This window comes from Mesoplodon mirus (genome assembly GCF_964341445.2).
Source record: "Mesoplodon mirus genome assembly, chromosome: 6".
In the NCBI taxonomy this organism is placed as follows: Eukaryota; Metazoa; Chordata; class Mammalia; order Artiodactyla; family Ziphiidae; genus Mesoplodon; species Mesoplodon mirus.
This window is the reverse complement of record NC_138982.1, coordinates 71,521,296-71,541,241: the sequence shown is the minus strand read 5'-3', so window position 1 is coordinate 71,541,241 and position 19,946 is coordinate 71,521,296. Positions and strand designations below refer to the sequence as shown.

Here is a 19,946-nt window from a genome sequence, read left to right as displayed (position 1 = left end):
AACCTGTAGCCATCCTTCACCAGGGTTCTGTCCACCAGGTGGGCTGAATCTCTCCTTAGTCTCTAGACCTGTGCTATCCACTACTGTAGCCCCTGGCCACCTGTGGCTATTAAAGCTAATCCAAATGGAGATGTGCTCCAAGTGTAAAATGTACCCTGGATTTCAAAGATTTAGTACTTAAAAACATGTAAAGCATCTAATAATATTCTATACTGACTACATGTTTAAATGATGTTTCGAATATAATGGAGTAAAACATGTATTAATTTCACCTGCTTCTTTCCACTTTCATTACTGTGGCCACTAGAAAATCTAAAATTACATATATGGCTCTCATTTCTATTGGACAGAGCTGCTCTAGATGTTCTATATTTCTATGAGCCTTCATTTACTCAGTCAACCAATAATTATGAGCACCTACTATGGGCCAAGTACTCTTACAGGCTCTGGAGATGCAGTGTGAACAAAACAAGGTCCCTGACCTTAGGGAGCTTCCTGTCTGCTGGGGAGGTAGCATTCTGGTGGTGGTTTATAATTGTATCCAATTCTAGATGACTTTGCTTAATATTGAGCACAAAGAACAAGTACCAAGTACTAACCACATCCTTTGTTCTTCTCATGCTCTCAGGTTCTCCCAAAGATGACATCACACGTGGTAAATGAGATCGATAACATATTGCGCAACAAGCCCTACAGCAAAAAGGACTATAGATCATAAGGCAATGCATGAGCCGCAGGAGCTGCATGGGTAAAGCAGCAGTCTATACAGGTACAGAACGGTGTTACTAGCCAGTGTTCTGAATCACTTAGCAGCCCACTGCTCAACCTCTAGTGTCCCCGGATTCTGAGGTTTCTGCTGTCGCTACCACTGTGCACCTGAATTATGAACACATCTGAAAACTCACAACCAGGAAAATCCATTCTATTTTCTTATCTGGGACTGCAGTCACCTATTCTTACATTGCTCTGTACATCTCATGTTTATGCAGAGGAAAGCATGTGGCGGGGGAAAGACATATTACCTTCAGGCACTTAGTAACTTAAAGAAGGTTGTACAGATATATTTTTTCAAATGAACAACATCCACAGATGCAATGTGCATTGCATCAGAAAGAGTACGCTCTGTTCACTCAGAAGTCTTGCTTGAAAAATCAGCTGAAACAATTGTACATTTTTTTTCTATTATCACATTCATGTTAGCAAGAGTTGTTTTCACTTGTCATTCAACAGAAGTGAAAATGCCTAGGTATTTGCTTTCGTTACCTTTTAAATATTTAGTGTTGCTTGGCCTCAAAAATGGCCCTGTACAGCAATTCCTCCAAGATGGTCTATTAGGATTCTAATAATGTTATGTCCACTTACATGGAGAGATGGTAAAAGGATGAAGACCCTAGTCTTTAACCAGAGACAGTCTGGTTAATTTATGAAAGGGAGAATTACACTACTACGGAAGCCTCGCTTTGAATAAAATGTATCTGCAATGAAGTGTTCATTTTTACCTACATTTTCCTAAAACCTGCTTTATACTTCTGACTGCTTGTAGGCACAGCTTCAGCAAGTTTAAATATTTGAGCTTTAAAAATACATATACACATGCTCAGTTTTGTAAGTAAATCTGTAAAATACCCAGAAAGGCAAATGTTTGCTGTTTAATTAGCACTGGGATTTTACATGCTTGGTGTTTTTGAGAAGTTATTAACATGAAAGTGAATCATGGGCTTCGAGAAAAATGCTGTCACTACTCAGCATATGCTGGGTGAAGTAACTTGCCCAAAGAAAAGTAAATGTTAAAGAAAGAACTTCCTAATTCCATAATCACACTATGTGCATTAAACTATATGCATGAAAGTTCTTTGCATGGATTAATGGGGCCTAGCCTTGTGGCACTCAGAAGCTGAGGTATATCCCGCCCTGCCCCTACTGGCTACCTACTCTCATGAATATATCACTTGAGAAAAACTGACAGTATACTGCGTGTACCTGTAAGGAGGGAGAAAACTTTTTTCCCCCACTTTTAAGGTGTATGTAGAGGGGGGAAGGTCCTCTATCTCTATTTGGACACCTGAGCATGTACAAAATTCTAATTTAATTTTCTGGCCAACAGGACCCCATGTAGAAACCACTGAGACTTACAGAAGAAATGTACTATCAGCTTAAAATGCTATTTTCTGCCATCATTTCCAGATATGTATTTCATGATTAAGTTCCCAGTCTTAAAATGTTAGTGTGAAGTACCAACAAATTTTCTTTTTGATTACTATTACCTGTATTCTAATAGGGAAACAGTGCGTTTTTTACCCAAGAGTATCAGATGAATGATGGAAATGGATCATTTTTCAGTTGTTCATTGTGCATTCAATCAATCCAGTGAACTACTGTATGCATAAATGAGCTGAAGTTGTCTAATTGGAACTGCAGTTTATTTGCTTAGAGTAATAAAAGCATTTGTGCATTTAATCTCACAATTAGTTTTTATCTGATCTATCATTATAAAGCTATATCATAATACGAGATATACACACACACACACACACACACACACACAATCTTCGTAAGAATCACTTAAATAAAAGTAATGTTGGCAGGTAAGCTGCACTGAGTGATACCTAACAGAAATAACTTTACCAAAAGATTTAAATTGCAACCCAAACTTTTTTTCTCTTGTTAATGGAGAAAATGATTAGCTACTGAAGATATTTCTCCTTGGGTTTTAGAAATGTTCTGTACTAAGGTTAAAGCTTCTCAAACTCATTTAAAAGAACCTGCAAATTAAAATCATTGCTTGGCCGTGGGAACATCTAGTTTTATACAAATCATCTGCCATGGTAAATATACTAGATAAATACATTTCACAGTTCTATCCTTAAGAAAAATTTCCAAGCACTCTCATTTTCTTTTCTTTTCTGGAAAGATTTCCTTGGCAGAGAACATACCATTCCAAAGGGTAACCTGGGTGGCAGCCAGCCACATACTGAAACCTCAGCCAAGGGAAATGAAAATTAGAAGCCCTGTGCCTGGCTTCCCACTTTAAGAACTGCCACTTCATCTTCATCCGTAGTGTGCACCAAGGGTCACCGGATAGATGTCAGGGCTTCAAGGGGCCTTCGCCATCTTTGAGACCACCCCACTCCCTGCAAATGAGGAACCCAGGCCTGAAGAGATTAAAGGACTCACCCAAACTCATACTGCAAGTTGATGGCAGAACCAGGCCTGGAACCCAAGTATTTTGTGTTCCAGTCCAGTGCTCTTTTAGGGATGATTTTTTTAGCTTTAAAGCTTTATGAAAAAGTAAGTGTGTGTGATTTTTTAAGTTAAAAAAACTTGGATATGAATCCAAATTCAGGATCAGTTAAGAAGAAGGAAAGGTCAAAGAAATGCAATGAAAACTCATGAAGGTCAATGAGAAGTTCATCTCTAACCACCTCCATGAAAATCAAACCAACCACCCAAAAGACCCTCCTAATCTTCAATGAATCCCCCTACTTGGGAGTCCAAGGAGGTGGGAGATAACCCCTTACAGCCCTTACAAGCATTTGATCAGTAACTACAAAAATGTGCATTTACATGCATGGGAAATTAAAATAATGGTTAACGTGAAATAATGTAATAAAGATGATATACTTAATCACACGGTTCTTATAAAGAAGTCTAGGGAAAATATAAATTTTACAAAGCAAAACTTAATGATACTCAGTAAGCAAGACCTTTTGGGAATTCCCTGGCGGTCCAGCCGTTAGGACTCTGTGCTTTCACTGCTGAGGGCATGGGTTCAATCCCTGGTCAGGGAACTAAGATCCCACAAGCCATGCGGTGTGACCAAAAAACTGAAAAAACTTAGCAAGACCTTTCATAAGAATTTTGGGTATAATTCCAACCTCCACATTTGTTAACTTCAAATTTGCTTCAAATTATTCTATCCAAGTTAGAATAATATACCATATAGGTCAACCAGTAGATTTTTACTGGCTAAGAATAATTTCAACCCAAGTATTAAGTTATAAATGAACTTCTAACTTATCACAAGGGGTGTAAAAACAGGAATTAAATCACTTTGAATCCCAATTACAGCAAAACCCCTTTTATTTTATTGGTGTTGGATAAGAGGTATTTTTAAGATAAAAATTCTCCAGCAGGCTTTTACTAACTAAGCCAGATCCAGCACATCATAATTCTATGCGCTACACAGTCTTTCTAGGTGACACGGAGAGTGCTGGGGAAAAGGTTCCACAGCTCCTAAGAGTAAAGCACTGGTACAGTAAATCCTTAGTGAAAACTGCAGAACCATCAGAATATGTCTCATAAACTTATATGCCGGAATTTATCTGACAGTATAGAAAGTTAGAAACTATTATCAGGATTAAAAACAAAAAGTGCCACAGGAAAATTTCAAGACCAAAACCAAATTTTGCTTCCTCACTTTTCTACAAATTATTCAGTTTATTAACTCAAGAGGCACTCTTATTAAGAACATCACACTGATGCCCCTATTTTGCCACCCCATTTCAGGTATACAGTATTATAAGAATTTTTTTCCCGTCTATACAGGCACTGCCATCTAGTGTCAATTTTTTACCTGCAAGTTAAAAATTACAGGTAAAAAATTACTTGACCCAGCTCTGGTAACAAACAGTAGACACTGATGGTTTGTCAAATAGTCATTTTGTCAAATAAGCAAGCGCGATTGGTACAAATGCCACGCCACCAAACTACTGACCAGTTATTAATCAACAGAAAAAAAAAGTTAAAACATAATAAAAATAAACTTCTTATGTGCTACACTAACTACTGTGCAGGGTCTCTCTTCTGACTTCCCCATTAACCCCATATTACCCCGTGGTGGCACATGGATAACAATGTACCAGAGAAAAGTAAAGAACTGCAGACTTCTAAAAGCAATGGTGAAATCTAATCCTCAGTTGAAGATAATGATGATCTGGGTCACTAGGCAAACGTACTCCTGGCCTGTCTTCCTTCCAGGTTCTTAGATGTGACTTCCCAAAACATCCAACAGCATGGAATTGGAAGATGGACTCCTGGTGAATCTCTTTCTGTAGTTATAAACAGTGAATATTATTTGCAACATTCACCTTAAATTTAGAAGTGGAAACCAAACATTAAAGTTAAGATTAGCAACTGGGAATATATTTCCTTTAAGATATTGTTTGTAGAAAAGTACTGGATGTGGTCAAAAGCTGACAGGAATTATCACCTGTGAGTCCATAACCTTTTAAGTGATGTAGGTTCAAGAAGAGCTTCCCAAACTTTTTCAAATCATGGCACATAGAAAAAAATAATTACCTGTAAACACACTGGTTAAAAAATGCAAGAGACTGCTCTTGACTGGACCCACAAGGTCTAAAGAGATCAATATTTTGTTTACAATTGATAGGAACCCGTGGACTAAAGGGTCAAATTTACGAAAAGTCCTCATGGAAAAATGCTGACCAGCACGAAAACCACTGTAATTTCTTGGAGGGTTCTTAGAATTCCAGAACTAAGATCACAAAAATTACTTTGGTCTTTTACACATCAATATTCAGGAAAGAGGTTCTCTTACTGAACATTCCTCCAGTGATGTGAGACCCTCGTCAAGAGAAAACAATGGGGCTTCCCTGGTGGTGCTGTGGTTTAGAGTCCGCCTGCCGATGCAGGGAACACAGGTTCGTGCCCCGGTCCGGGAAGATCCCACATGCCGTGGAGGCCCATGAGCCATGGCCGCTAAGCCTGCGCGTCCGGAGCCTGTGCTCCACAATGGGATAGGCCACAATAGTGAGAGGCCCGCGTACCACAAAAGAAAAAAAAAAAAAGAGAAAACAATGATTCTGTTCTCTTAATAGGCCAAACCAACATGGTAGGGTCAAGCTAACCTCCCTGGACACCCAGGACCAAAGCTATAGAGCTGAACAGTGTGTACTTTAATAACCGCATAGGACAACTCTCATATGCCTAGGCACTATTTTTAGATTATTACCTTGGCTGCCTTTCTTCCTTAAAAAAAAAAAAAAAGAACAACTTTTCCACAAGTTTCTTTTCTCCAAGTTGGAGAAACTAATGTTTTATTTAACTTTGAGTTATTTCAAATCACAAATTCAGAGACTTGCAAACATGAAGCTTCTGTTCAATCCCCCAGAGGGAGAGGACTCATTCTGATATTTATGGTTCAAAAAAAAGTTGTAATATTGTGCTTGGAACACACAGAACCAATTAACTTCTTGCTACTATTATAAATAATAACAGCTCAGTCCAGGTTACTGTGACCTCTGACAAGTCAAGGAAACAAGTTATTTTCTCCCCTTGTGATGATAACATATTGCAACACTTTTTGCCTTTTAATAAATGTCCTGGTACTCTGAGTTTCCCTTTCAATTCATTTAATTTCAACAATCTGTCAAAAAAAAAAGAGCCAATAAACAAATATTCAATTACATTTTGTTGGGTTTTTCAAACCCTCAAACTCCAGACTTACAAAAACAGCTTGTGTGTCTTCCACCCTGACCACCCTGCTACTTTTCCATATACCACAGGCCACCCATAGACACAAAGCCAGGGCGGTGGAGGGAAGCTGATGTGCTCTACTTGGAGCCAGTAGACAGGAGGGCGATGAGGCCCGAGGAAGCACTTATGGACAAAATGTAGTTCCTGTAAGAATTTAATGTTAAGGAAAAATCAACCCCAAATTGGTTTTCAACAAAACAAAAAGAACCCATCTCTTTGGAATGTACTGTTTCCCTCCTGACACTGTCTAATGACAATAATGTGCAGTCCCAATGTCTGCAAATGCAGTTTACAAGAGAGGAGATTATAAAGAATGAAGAACATTCACAGAAAATGTGTTCCAATTTTAAAAAGAAAACACTTGAGACAGAAACCTAGAACACATGATCACAAGTAAAACATCTGAATTCCATTTAACCTGCAGGAAACGAACTGATCAAAGAACATGGGGAGGAAGAAGGGATTTGATTTCCCCAACCCCCCAACCCCTCACATCAAGAGCAAAGGAAAAATAAGTCTTTCCTGTCTATCAGTGTTTTGGCTACAGCTAGCCTGTAAAAAGCAAGGAGGTTCTGAAAGTCTGCAGCTACTCTCAGCCTCAGGACTAGAGTGTTTGGGGCAAACCACTCCCGTATTCCCAGGAGATACAAGTTGGCGGGTGTCTGATATTTTATTACATCAAAATCTCCAACGGTTAAAAGTCTGGCTGCATATTCCTGGATAATACCTTTAATAAATTACCTTAACAAGAGAAGACTGATTTTTGCCCAAAAGCTCAATTTAAGAGCAGCTTCAAACACCGTTAAGCTATTATGAAATGTGCCAATTTAACTCCACTGCCTATCCACCCAACCCCAAAGCCCCAAAGTACCAGCAGACACAGGGCTCATGCCAGGAGGTAGCAAAGAAGCCAAGTTTGCTTTGTCTCCTTAGAACTTTTTTTTAACTAGGCAGGTACACATCATCATATATGTAAGACTGCTTTGTAATACTTGTTACTTATCATGAAGTCTTAATCCATAAACTTAAAAGAACTTCAAATCAAACCAAAAGCCCTTATTTTAAATGTCCAGAAACTTGCCTAAGGTCACAGTGCTTTTTAAAGGACTGACTCCCTGTGTAGTTTTTTGTTACCAGAAAATACTCAGACAAATCAAAACTAAAACGAACTGTTTCTAGACTTCTAAAAAAGATAATCAACCTTTAAAAGGATACACTGTGGGGTTGAAGTTCTTCAATATAAAGAAGGAAGCAACAATGACCAAGACCAGAAATAGGGTGTTATTATAGAAGATGGAAAATGTTGTAGCTTCATAATCAGCAACTTCATTCTTCTTCCACAAGATTCTGTGGACACAAAACAAGTCATTTAAGTTTTTAAATAGGTACTAAAAATTTTAAATACCCCATGGCTCTAGCTCATAGTAAGTTTTTCCTAAGTGTTCTGGGCAGAATCTGTTTTTAATATTAAATTCAGTCAGCATTGTCCCCTTTTTCCTACTGAAAAAGATATTTCACTTTACTGATGCTCAGGAATTTCCCTGGTGGTCCTGTGGTTAGGACTCGGTGCTTTCACTGCTGGGGTCCAAATTCAATGCCTGGTCAGGGAACTAAGATCCCGCAAGCTGCACGATGCAGCCAAAAAAAAAAAAAACCAAAAACTTTATCGATGCTCAAGAAACAGTTGCTGGGTATGTTACCTTCTTTCCCAGGCAGTTAGAGCTTTGCAGGAAGTGACTGATTAATTGAAATTAGCTTGGTTTCATCAGCAACTGAAATAGGCATCTTTCTCTAGGTACTCATCGAAAACAAACTTGATGATTAGTAGCCTCACAGGGCTTTCTCAGCTGTTTGAGGCCTGAGACTCTCTACAGTCTACAGATGTCAGCCTTCAATATTTCGCCTTAAGACAAGCCCATGGACAAAGCTAGCTGTGGCATCACAGAAGCGGACTTGTCTGCGACTCTCTTTAGCCATCTTTATTTAATTCAAACTAAGAATCTGCTTGATCATTAGGAGTTTTTAACTTCTGTGAAACCCATTTACTTTTTATTTAATCTTCTTTACGCATTATGATATTGTATTAATTTACTAGTACTTTATCAACCTTTTCTTTTACTTCTTCACACAGGCAACAGGAAGTTCCAGGGTGCCTGTGAATAAGGCAGCCTTTATTTCCCTCAGTTAATTAACTTTGTAAAGCAATTTACAAAGTTAAAAGAGTAGGTAGGTTGTGACCCACTAGTGGGACATGAAATCAACTGAGTGGATCTGACGTTTGGGAAAAATCACTGGGTGAGTTGAGACCAGCACATTAAAAAAACAAGAGGAAAAAATAGAAAAGTATCAAGTGCATCACATACAGTAGGGTAATAATTATTGTTCTGTGAAACATTTACATGTGTGTATGTAAAAGTGTATTTGGTCAAAGAGTAAAATATATATATATTTTTTTACTGTAGGTCATTATCAAAAAGGCTGTAACTCATTGCCATAGATGTTTTCTCCCCCAGAAAGATACATTACTCTGGGGCCAGATAGTACCCCCAACTAATCTGAAGGACAGCACTATGGCTAACATCAGTAGTAACTGCCATGTTTTAGTCACCAAATGTTCTAATCCAAAGTCAACAAGCATGGCTGTAAAGGAGCTAAATGGAAGGTATTAGCATCTTATCTTCATCAGAAGAAATTTGTGGTCTCTAATATATATGCCATATTTCCTTGATTCTGTAGATACCATCAACTTAGTAAATCTTCAATTTGCTGTAAACTTTGGAAGAAGTGAAGGACATTACATTAAATGCAGCTATCAACTATAAAACAGCCTCTGATTTCAGAGAAGTTTAAATGTAAATTTAAAAAATATACGTGACTCAGAATTAATACATTATACCATTCTAACAATGATCAAAGAAAACACCAGCCCAGAAATATCCATAGTCCCAACATGGTTTAATGCTACAAAACACTCAGAACAATTAATTGCCTCTGTTTTTAAGACTCCGGCACAAGACCCAGTGAAGACAGGTTCCTTAAGTAGGCCACTAGCATGCCTTTACTGCTGGTGATTAAATTATCACACCTCCACCACAGCACTTTTCCCTAACTCCCCATCGTGCCCTGAATCAGACCATCTTCAAGACATTTTTGATGAAAGAGTGGCTCAATCCTTTAGGTTATCCCAGCTCACAAAGACCATGTGTTACATCAGGGTGTACACAGTCAGGACTGTCTGACAGCTCTCAACTTTTTCTAGTCCAGCCTGGTTTATTTTGAAAAAGTTTAGGACCCCCAATTGCCCTCATCAGCAATGGTTCTGCAAAAGCTTCACTGGTAGGAAATCTAGTTTGGGAGAACACTTCTCAAGCAGTCATTTTTCTAAGGAGCACTTCCTAAAACAGGAGAAAAGTTGAGACCAAACTCAATTACTCTTACAATCTGATAATACTAAATGATGGACCATCAGTAAGTCAAGGAGAAATAACATTCATACCTTGGGACAAATGTTAATGAATCTGATTCTCCTCTGCTAATTTCCTTGGATAGGTAGAAAAGTAGGTTCAAAAGTGGCATGTAGTCCATATTCCAAATGATTTTAGATAGAGCTTTGGAGATACCTATCTGGGCAGAAAGATGCGGTAAGCCTTCTCTTAAATCTCCTGGAAGTGACTAATCCTTTGAGGAAGAAAAATACTGGATCTTAAAGGGAGTCTTGGATCCAGTTATCAGCATCAATAATGAGTACAGACCTGGGTACAACTGTATCCAGCGTGGCCTTTGCGAGAGAATTACAAACAGCACAAATTTCTACTGGTGACAAGAATGAAAATTTTATAATCTTCTGACACTCTGCATTTTATATATCAATAAAACCTCCATTTCATCCTACTCTGAAATACCTGGTCCAGGCAACGGCAAAGAGGTTTCCTTTCCAATTGCAACTCTGATCCACTAGTGGAGACTACCTGAACACCACACTGAGAAAGGTTCTGAGACACACCCCAGGGTCAAGGACAAGTGCCAGACCAAAGCAGGCAAGTCCGTAGTGGGCAGAAGAGACCCATCTGCCATCTCTGATACAATTAATCACCTAAAACCTGTAAGACCTGTAAGAGCTTGTAACAAGCATTTTGAAATTTGGGTAACTATGATGTGCACTCCAGTTTAAGAACCAATGTTCTAATAAATATTATAATTCGATGAAAAGGTTAAAAGAAAGTGGTCTAGGGCTTCCCTGGTGGCGCAGTGGTTGACAGTCCGCCTGCTGATGCAGGGGACACGGGTTCGTGCCCCGGTCCGGGAAGATCCCACATGCCGTGGAGCGGCTGGGCCCGTGAGCCATGGCTGCTGAGCCTGCACGTCCGGAGCCTGTGCTCCGCAACGGGAGAGGCCAAAACAGTGACAGACCCGCGTACGGCAAAAAAAAAAAAAAAAAGTGGTTTAGATTCTCTAATATCTATCCCTATGCAAAACTTTGCAATTAAAAAGCTATGCAGGGGCTTCCCTGGTGGCGCAGTGGTTTAGAGTCCGCCTGCCGATGCAGGGGACAGGGGTTCGTGCCCCGGTCCGGGAAGATCCCACATGCCAAGGAGCAGCTGGGCCCGTGAGCCATGGCCACTGAGCCTGCGCGTCCGGAGCCTGTGCTCCGCAACGGGAGAGGCCAAAACAGTGACAGGCCCGCGTACGGCAAAAAAAAAAAAAAAAAAAAAAAGTGGTTTAGATTCTCTAATATCTATCCCTATGCAAAACTTTGCAATTAAAAAGCTATGCAGGGCTTCCCTGGTGGCACAGTGGTTGAGAGTCCGCCTGCCGATGCAGGGGACGCGGGTTCGTGCCCCGGTCCGGGAAGATCCCACATGCCGTGGAGCGGCTGGGCCCGTGAGCCATGGCAGCTGAGCCTGCGCGTCCGGAGCCTGTGCTCCACAACGGGAGAGGCCACAACAGTGAGAGGCCCATGTACCACAAAAAAAAAAAAAGCTATGCAGGGCTTCCCTGGTGGCAGTGGTTGAGAGTCCGCCTGCCGTTGCAGGGGACAAGGGTTCGTGCCCCGGTCCGGGAAGATCCCACGTGCCGCGGAGCGGCTGGGCCCGTGAGCCATGGCCGCTGAGCCTGCGCGTCCGGAGCCTGTGCTCCGCAACGGGAGAGGCCACAACAGTGAGAGGCCCGCGTACTGCAAAAAAAAAAAAGCTATGCAGAGGGAGGAGTTGAGTAGCAGAAACTTTAAAAAGGCAAAGTAACTATCTTGTCACATCTCTCCTCCTAGGTAACATATGCAATAGATTTTTGCCTAGCAATCCATTTGTATTCCAGTATGGCCCAGCATCCATTAGGAAATGCTTCTTTTTGTTTTGTAATATGTGTGTTCCCAGAGGTTGTCATGAATCAGCATGATATTCACAAGAGCTGTACATAAATGTTGAGCAATATTTGGAGATATTAATAAAAATTGTTTAAGGTAGAAATTTATTTCTTTGAAAGTATAATGAATTCTTGTTAATATTTTAAAAGAAAAATAACTTTGCAATTCTAAAAAAAAAAAAAGCTATGCAAAGCCAGAGGTCTTTAAAGCTGCTCCCTAAAAAATAGGCCTTCACTGTCATGATTTTAATGTTGTGCCTTCAGTTTTGTGAAGGATCCATAGGACATAATCATTTCAATAATGTTTTGGTGCCTGTCCAAAACCACTGTAGAAGACACTGTTCATTAAGTTACTCAGTGTCCCTTAAATAAGGATCCACTTGATAAAGTCCTTCCAAGGTTCAGTGCCAGGAAAGTTTCTTTTCAGAAGGACTTGCATGCTGCTTCTCATCCGACAATGAAAGCTGGATGACTTTGGATGCTTCCTCTGACACTTGGAAGCTCAGAGCTGAGTTTAGTGCCCAACTGCTGTAACTAATGCTGAGGTCCTTGTTCATCTACCTTTTCTTACTTTTAAACGGTTTCTGATCTTTTTAAATTGTATTGCTTTGTTTCACATGCAGTTTAATATTGCAAGTCCCCACAAAGTCTTTCTGGAGAAAAGTAGGATAAAAATTCCATTTCATAAAGCACCTCATAGATACTAAAATTTAAGATCCATGAAAACAGCCTCGACTCATGACTCTATTAAACCATCTGGCAACTCTTAAGCACACGTTTACTCAATCATTCAGAGACTTCTACTCAGATGTCAGACTGCTTATTAGCCTTCTAACAGCAGCTGGCAGGAAAGACTGGGGGTGGAACTAACAAATGTGGCACAGAATTCGGCGACAGGAGACAAACCTAATTCTTTTCTTTTTCCCAAACAATGCAGATAACCAAGAACCAGATGTCCCCAGCGAAGCTCAGGAGCAGAAATACCACCACCTAAAAATGCTAACACACAACACAATATAAACTCTTCAGACCCAGAGGGGTTAGGTGATAGCCTCAAGGTCACACAGCTACCAAGTGGCAGAGCCAGCACTGGCCACAGCTCTGCAGGCTCCTAAATTCCAGCAGAGCAGTTGAATACAAGCTCTCAGGTCAGACTGGCTGCATTCTTATCCTGGTTTTACCACACACTAATCTATGGCCTTGGGCAAGGTACCCGAGCTTTCTGTACCTCAGATTCCTCAGGTGTAAAGTGGAGAAAACAACAGTACTTACCTCATGGAGCTCTTTGGAGGAATAAATGAACTGTGTACAGCACAAAGAAAAGTATCTGGTAGTAATAAAAACTCAAAAAGTCAGTTATTATTCTCATTACCATGACTTCTAATACCAACGTTTTCCTCAGATAATTCTAATATCCACATGCTCTAAGCAGAAACCAAAAACTTATTTTCTATAAATAACCCCCTTTTTGATTACCACAAACACTTTAAATAGGGAGCCAAACCTTTCATCTTTTTCCTTCCGAGACATCTTTCTGTTATCAGCTTCAGAAAGTTTTCGAGTCACTTCTTTGGAAACAGCATCCTCCCTCTTCTGTGCTACTCTGGAAGGAAAAGAAAAAAAGTTTCCACATGCTCCAGGAGTGAACATCACACTCTCTCAGAAACACTCTGTACTCATATCTGGTATTGGCAACTGTATACTTTACATTTCAAGAAAATAAGCTGGACAGAAAGTTCCAAGTTTATTACACTGTGCTAGCCAAAAGAGAGGGAGTTCAAGAAACTTCCAAGATGTGGTTTATTAGTGATGTGTTTTGATTTCTGCTTAAAAGGGAGAATTTTCCTAAGTTAGGTATTTAATATGGAAATAAAAGTCAAATGCTATTAACACAGTTTAGTTATGAATCATTACAGCTCCACTTTGTTTTAACTCAAAATTTAACTGTTCCACAAATAAATTTGTTAAGGCATTAGCAAATGATACATGATTTCAATTCCAATAAATAACAGGAGAGAAAACTAAGCTTAACAAAGAGAGAATTAATAGCTGTAATATCTTAAAGTAAAGCTTTTAACTTTACTCCAAAGGGGAATTTCACTAAAAAGAAATAATACCACGTGGTTAAGGAGTGATCACAGCACTTTTAGTTAAAAAAACGGGGCTTCCCTGGTGGCGCAGTGGTTGAGTCCGCCTGCCGATGCAGGGGATACGGGTTCGTGCCCCGGTCTGGGAGGATCCCACATGCCGCGGAGCGGCTGGGCCCGTGAGCCATGGCTGCTGAGCCTGTGCGTCTGGAGCCTGTGCTCCGCAAAGGGAGAGGCCACAACAGTGAGAGGCCCGCATACCGCAAAAAAAAAAAAAAAAAAAACTGCTGGTTTGAGAGTTGCACCAAGAGATAATATGGAATCAGCCAGAAAAGGCTGGAAGGGTTATTCAAGAAATCAGATCAGAATCTTTAGTGATGAGTCAGATAAAGAAAAAAATGACATAATCCTAAAAAAATCTATTAGGTGAATTTTATCAGATGGGGTTGCTAGTTGAAAGAGAGGATAAAATTTAACCTGTGATGAAATACAAAAAGCCTCCCAAAGATTAGACATTTAAATTCAACATGATTTATTTTTCATAATATGGGAGAAACTGGTTAGCCATAAACATAGAAAAAGTAATAACCGATCACAAGCAAAATATAACAAAGTCCCACTAAGAAAACATTCAACACGATACTGAGATGTATTGAAAGCAACAGCATGTGCACCATAGAGATAGACATCTGTTCAATCTATGTTCAACTACTCAATCCCTCATTACTATGTATATTAAGTTCTGGTCAGTGGACCAAAGGAAACTGGGGGAAAATCAGGATGGATTCCTGAAAAGCCCAAGATCATTCAAGGCAATAGTTCTCAACCTTTCTTCAACTACATGATCTTCTGGGCTACAAATTAAGCACAAATTCAGGCTGGTTTTACCTATATCTCCATCTCTATCTCTCACTCAAGAATCAAGTTAGAAGTGACATTATTAAAAAGAAAACCTTTAGTCAGCTTCAGCTGATGTATTTTTCCACAAATTGATAACTGGAGAGAGGAAAATCAGTTTGTCTAAAAAAAACAGGTAAAAGGAAATAAGTTCTGAAACCTAAAGAAAAAAGGCAGCTAAGAGAGCAGGTAGCTGCTTTAAGAGATACTTTAAGACACTATAATGTCCAACTTTCCCTGACTCATTTTATTATGTAAAAGTTCAGTTCCGCAGGGCAGAGACTCTCATCTCTTAATCTCTAGCAAATCCCAGGCACTTATTAAGTGTTTCCTGAACCTCACATAAGACTGCTTTTTTCTAGGAAAGGCCAGTTGATAAGAAATGGACATGGTTTACAGCAGAAACCTTACTTAGCAGAACAGAGGGTAAAAAAAACACATACACACCACCACCCCCAACTGTCAGGGTGCTAGGACACAGGAATAAACTATTTTCAGAGGAGTTGGCTCTAAGCATCTCTTGGACAAATAGTCATCTGTCCACATGACAAATCTTCCTGAAGACACTGAACCAGATAACTAGTTAATTTGTCTTCTATGTCTACAATTCTATACTCGCCTAACAGAGACATTAACAACCACACTGTAGGCTTATTAACAACTCAAGAAGCCCTACCCTCCATTCTCAGTGCTCTTAGAAAACAAACCTCACTCAGTGCTGAATGCTCTAAAACAAAACAGGTAAATCCAGGGGCCCAGCTCTCAGCCAACTGAGATAAAAAAAAAACATCTTTGCAAACATTTTAAAAATCATGCCACCTTAAAAAAAAATTCCTATGGGATCTCTCACCCCCAACCTCTCCAACACTGCACACAAACATTTATTACATGCCAGACACCATGGTTTACGTCGCACGTATCATATTTAATCCTCACCATCCAACGAGGTACCATTAGTACTCCCATTTTACAGCTCAAGAATCTGAAGTGTAGAAAGATGAAATGAATGCCCAAGGCTCTGTATTTAAGAGCAGCAGAGCTGGGACTGGAATCCAGACTGTTGACTCTGAAGCCATTATCTCTACCACCAACACCTACCCACACTCAGAATCTTGCTGGCTCTTTAAGCCTTAACAATCTTGCCAATCTGTAGGAGTTTTGATGTCAGGAGCAATATTTAATATTACACCAAAACTATGACTAACAAATAATTCCATTCAAGTGTATTAAGTCAGCAGGTCACTGAAATTTTACTGAACTAAATTAAACGTACCATTAACTACTGTAAGGGAAATTAACAAAAGACATGGCAGTTGCCCTCAAGAAGCCGAAAGGAGAAATGAGGGGAAGGAAAATGATTTTTGACTCCAAAAAGGCAAATAAAAATGATATGCAGAACAAGTGAAAAAACACTAGGTCCCAAAGGGACTGAGTTCCAAGGGAATCACAAAGGATGGGTCATGCAAAACGCCCACTTCTGAGGGCTTTGCTATCCACAGATGGCCATGCCTCACAAGAAAGACAGCCCAGGACAGCAGAGGCCGAGACGGGCTGAATCCTGGAATGGCAGTTAGTGAAGAGGGGCTGTCAAGCAGGGAGACAACAAAGATGACCTGGATTTAGCCGTTCTAGCAACAGCCACGCACAACCTGGATTCCTAAGGGTCGAGAACGACAGTGGAGAGGCTGCTGAGGCCAGTTTCAGCTGCTGAGACCATTTCTGGCCTCCTTACAATAAATCCCTGTTAACTGAGATCATCTCGATGTATTTCTACTCCTCATCACTAGAAAGCTTAACACAGGAACAATAAGGACAGTTAAGATTTCTCTGGAAAAGATTCCTAAGTCTTGAAATACCAGACATGTAAGAATGGAAAGAAAGGGAGATGATTCTAAATGAGGGAGGGAACGAGTCATGTTCAAAGGATGACACAAAAGCTGAGTCAAAAGATCTAAGGCCCAATCCTAAAAGACAAGGCCCCACTGGTAGGAGGCAGAAGACTTGCATTCTGGGGCCTGGAAGAATCTGGATTTAATACATTTAGAAAAGAGAAGGCCATGAAGAGTTGTTAGGAGAGTGACACGATAAAATGAAGGTAGAAATAGAGGAAATATAGTAACCTTTTACATTTTCATATTCTCATAAGAAAAAATGCAATTAGCATTAAAAATGTCAGTGTTGAATATAAGAAAAAAAGACCACTTCTTTCACATCCAAAAATTCTACATGGTGAGCCCAGAACAATTCCTTCTAGAAAGAATTCCATTTGACTTCTAAAATGTTACTTTACTTGGTGGATTTGTTTTTCTGAACCCCATGATTAAGGATGGTACTTAAGTGTTTTAATTCCACCATCAATACCCACTTCCATAGCAGTGTTAGAATCACTGTCTCTGCTTTTCAGTTAGTTGCTACTCCTTCATACCATTAATGTGCCTCCCCCTCCAAATATACATACATATATATCTCAAAATAGTGCTTACTCTAACCCACACACACAAATGGTCTTTAAGAAGACCTCCTACTATATAAAAATGCAACAATATATACTTTCTCTTGAGAAATATACTTACTTGTGCTTGAGAACAAATTTCACATTTTTGTATGCAAAGGCTACCAAATAAGTGCTTACTAGGGTCATCACACTATACAGAACAGCAGACTGAATAAGATCCATATGCCATATTCGCCAATATAGCCCTGAATTAAGATAAAAGGGGGAGAGGGGGGTACAAAAAGAAACAAAAGATTACCAGCCAGTTACAAAAGCCTGCTGAATTAATTATAGCTAAACCTGGTAAAATACAGCTGATTGGGGAATCCAATACAGTATAAGGGGAACTTCAGAAGTGTGATATCCAGTAAAACGTTAGTCTCAAGTTTCCCTAGTCGAGAACACTTGAAAAACATAACCTTTCTATAACTAGTCCATTATGAGATTTCTGCTTCTAAAATGAGAACCCTGGCTCAACAAAATCACAATTCAGACTTCAAATTTCATTCTAAAGGGTACTATCACGCTAACTACAGGCCATTCCAAAACGCCATGTGCAGCCCCAAACCAGAGTTTACACGCTGACGTGGCTGTTATCTGAAATCAAGGCAGTGCTCAGTGCAGCCAGTGAACCAAAAGGCTCCACACCACGTTAACTGCACGCTGGGTTTTATAAAGCCGAAAGAGAAAATATATCTGGATTTGACTGTCCAACAACAGTGCAGCAATGTGAGAGGAAATTCACATTCGGGAACCCTGCGCTCTAAAAACAACCTTGGCCAAGACTGTATAGTTTTTCCATCCAAGTAAGAATTCTAGAATTGCCCTAATAGGCTTATTAAAAGGGTTACTACACATTGTAGAGCGCGGGCCCTTGGCACTGGTCCAACTTCTCTCGTCAAACTAGGAAAATAATGTTCTGCGTCAAGCAGTTCTCTTAAAGCTACACTTCTAATTCAGTGCGGGTGTTAATGTCTCTCGTCTTAATTCATGAGTTTCTCCAAAATAAGTAATAAGTTTAAGATCTCGTAACAGCAAACGACAGTTGTAGGGAAAAAAAGCAAATAGCAGGCTATATGCCTAAATGTTAGCATCACAAGATCTTAACCCGAGCGTTAGTTTTAATACTGATTCGGGGCCGCCATCCCGGAACGAGTAACTCACAATCCGCAGGAGGCCCGGGAACGAGCTAGCGTACTTTTAAAACGCGCCACAGGTGACTCTCCTGGGATGCCACCCACCACTACCCTGGACCAGATCACGGAGGCCCACAGAGGCTACGTGCTGCCCCCGAGCCCAGGGCGCGCTGGGGAGAGCGCGGGCCGCGGCTCACGCCTCGCCGGTCCGCCCGGCCCTGCCACGTCCCCGCCCAGGCCGACCCGCCGGCGGCCTCCCCGCCCGCCTCTCTCCAAGTGCTCACAGATGGGGATGGCAGACACGATGAACGCGTTCCCGAAGAAGAGCGCCGAGGACTTGGCCGAGAGGTTGCGGCTGAAATCCTGCAGGAGCAGGTCCTCCTCGGACTGCTGCTTGGAGCCGCCTTTGGGAGCCATGGTGGAACCGCAGCTGCGAGACGAGAGGGCCGAGTCAGGCTCCGAGCCGGGCGCCGGGGCAGAGGCCGCTGGCACCACCCCTGCGGCCACCGTATCCGCTAACGACCCGTCAGCGCCGCACGCGGAAGAGGGGCCCGGCGTTGCGCGGCGCGGGGCAAGCGTCCGCGGGATTGGCCAGTCTGGCGCCGCTACGTAGGTTTCTCGGCATGATTGGGCGAGCGGGCCAGACTTCCGGATTCCTGGCAAGCCACGTGACTCGTCAGTTTCTAGGAGAAAGCCGGGACTTGTAGTTTAGTGGGTGCTTTTTTTTTTTTTTTTTTTTTTTCTAAATTAACAAAACGTTATTGACATTACAGTTCACAGATGCTGGTAGACTCATGCCTTCCAAGCCGTCGAAATTCCAAAATAAGGAGCTCTGAGTCATCTGGTCATTCATTCAACGGGCGCATGGTTAGCCGGCTCTGTGGGTACCTACACTGGGGCGTTGGAAGAGGAAGAGGAGAAAGATAAGTATAGATAGGTAGTATGTGTTGAGCCCCTTCTTTACACAGCCATTATTTCATTAAATATCCTCAAGAATCCTATGATATGCCCATTTTGAGGGTGAGAGACCAGCAATGCTGGTAACAGCCAGCATTGTAAGTAACAGCCTACCTTTGTACAAAAAAGGCACTCTTGCTTATAAGGAACTCATGATCTCATTGCTGAAGATAATATTTAACATGTGTCCAATACATTTACAAATTACTACACTTTTATTACTTTAAAGATTTAGTTGAAATAATATGGCCTCCAAAGCCATGCTAGATAAAATAATACTAAGTAAGGACAATATGTTGGCTGGACAGGCCTCTGAAGTTCAGAAAATTGAATATGCTGATTAAAACAACGAAATACCATTAACTCGAGTTATCACTTTTTCTTCAAAAATTAATGCTCAACCACTTCACTCTCAGCAAAAGCTTCTTTTTTTTCTGCTTTATAACAAATTTAATCAGTTATACATATACATATATTCCCATATGCCCTCCCTTTTGCGTCTCCCTCCCACCCTCCCTA

General features: G+C 40.7%; 2 protein-coding genes across 9 annotated transcripts in view; one reads left to right on the top strand and one right to left on the bottom strand.

The window, feature by feature from the left end:
- The window catches only part of KCNAB1 (potassium voltage-gated channel subfamily A regulatory beta subunit 1), a gene marked incomplete at its 5' end in the record, with an annotated part of 420,311 nt that extends 415,263 nt beyond the window's left edge, over positions 1-5,048 (top strand). For all 5 annotated transcript variants that reach the window (XM_082625460.1, XM_082625457.1, XM_082625458.1 and 2 more), the window contains one exon: positions 629-5,048. In XM_082625460.1, coding sequence (XP_082481586.1) covers positions 629-718 — 90 coding nt within the window. In that variant the 3' untranslated portion in view covers positions 719-5,048. The remainder of the gene's footprint in view (positions 1-628) is intronic.
- On the bottom strand, positions 4,643-19,003 carry SSR3 (signal sequence receptor subunit 3). Of its 4 annotated transcripts, none has more exons than XR_014294405.1 (8): positions 18,755-19,003; positions 17,414-17,540; positions 13,361-13,459; positions 13,129-13,183; positions 9,992-10,119; positions 7,711-7,842; positions 6,467-6,639; positions 4,643-5,048 (listed from the first exon to the last, which is right to left on the bottom strand). XR_014294405.1 is itself a non-coding variant. In XM_082625489.1 (7 exons), the coding sequence occupies exons 1-7, from the start codon at positions 18,885-18,887 to the stop codon at positions 6,573-6,575; spliced, it is 741 nt and encodes a 246-aa protein (XP_082481615.1). In that variant the 5' UTR covers positions 18,888-19,003; the 3' UTR covers positions 6,025-6,572. The 4 variants fall into 4 exon arrangements, 2 of the variants coding, with proteins under 2 accessions (XP_082481615.1, XP_082481616.1); XR_014294406.1 differs by lacking the exon at positions 4,643-5,048 and adding an exon at positions 6,025-6,385; XM_082625489.1 differs by lacking the exon at positions 4,643-5,048 and having other exon boundaries at positions 6,025-6,639.
- Between the last annotated feature and the right edge of the window lie 943 nt (positions 19,004-19,946).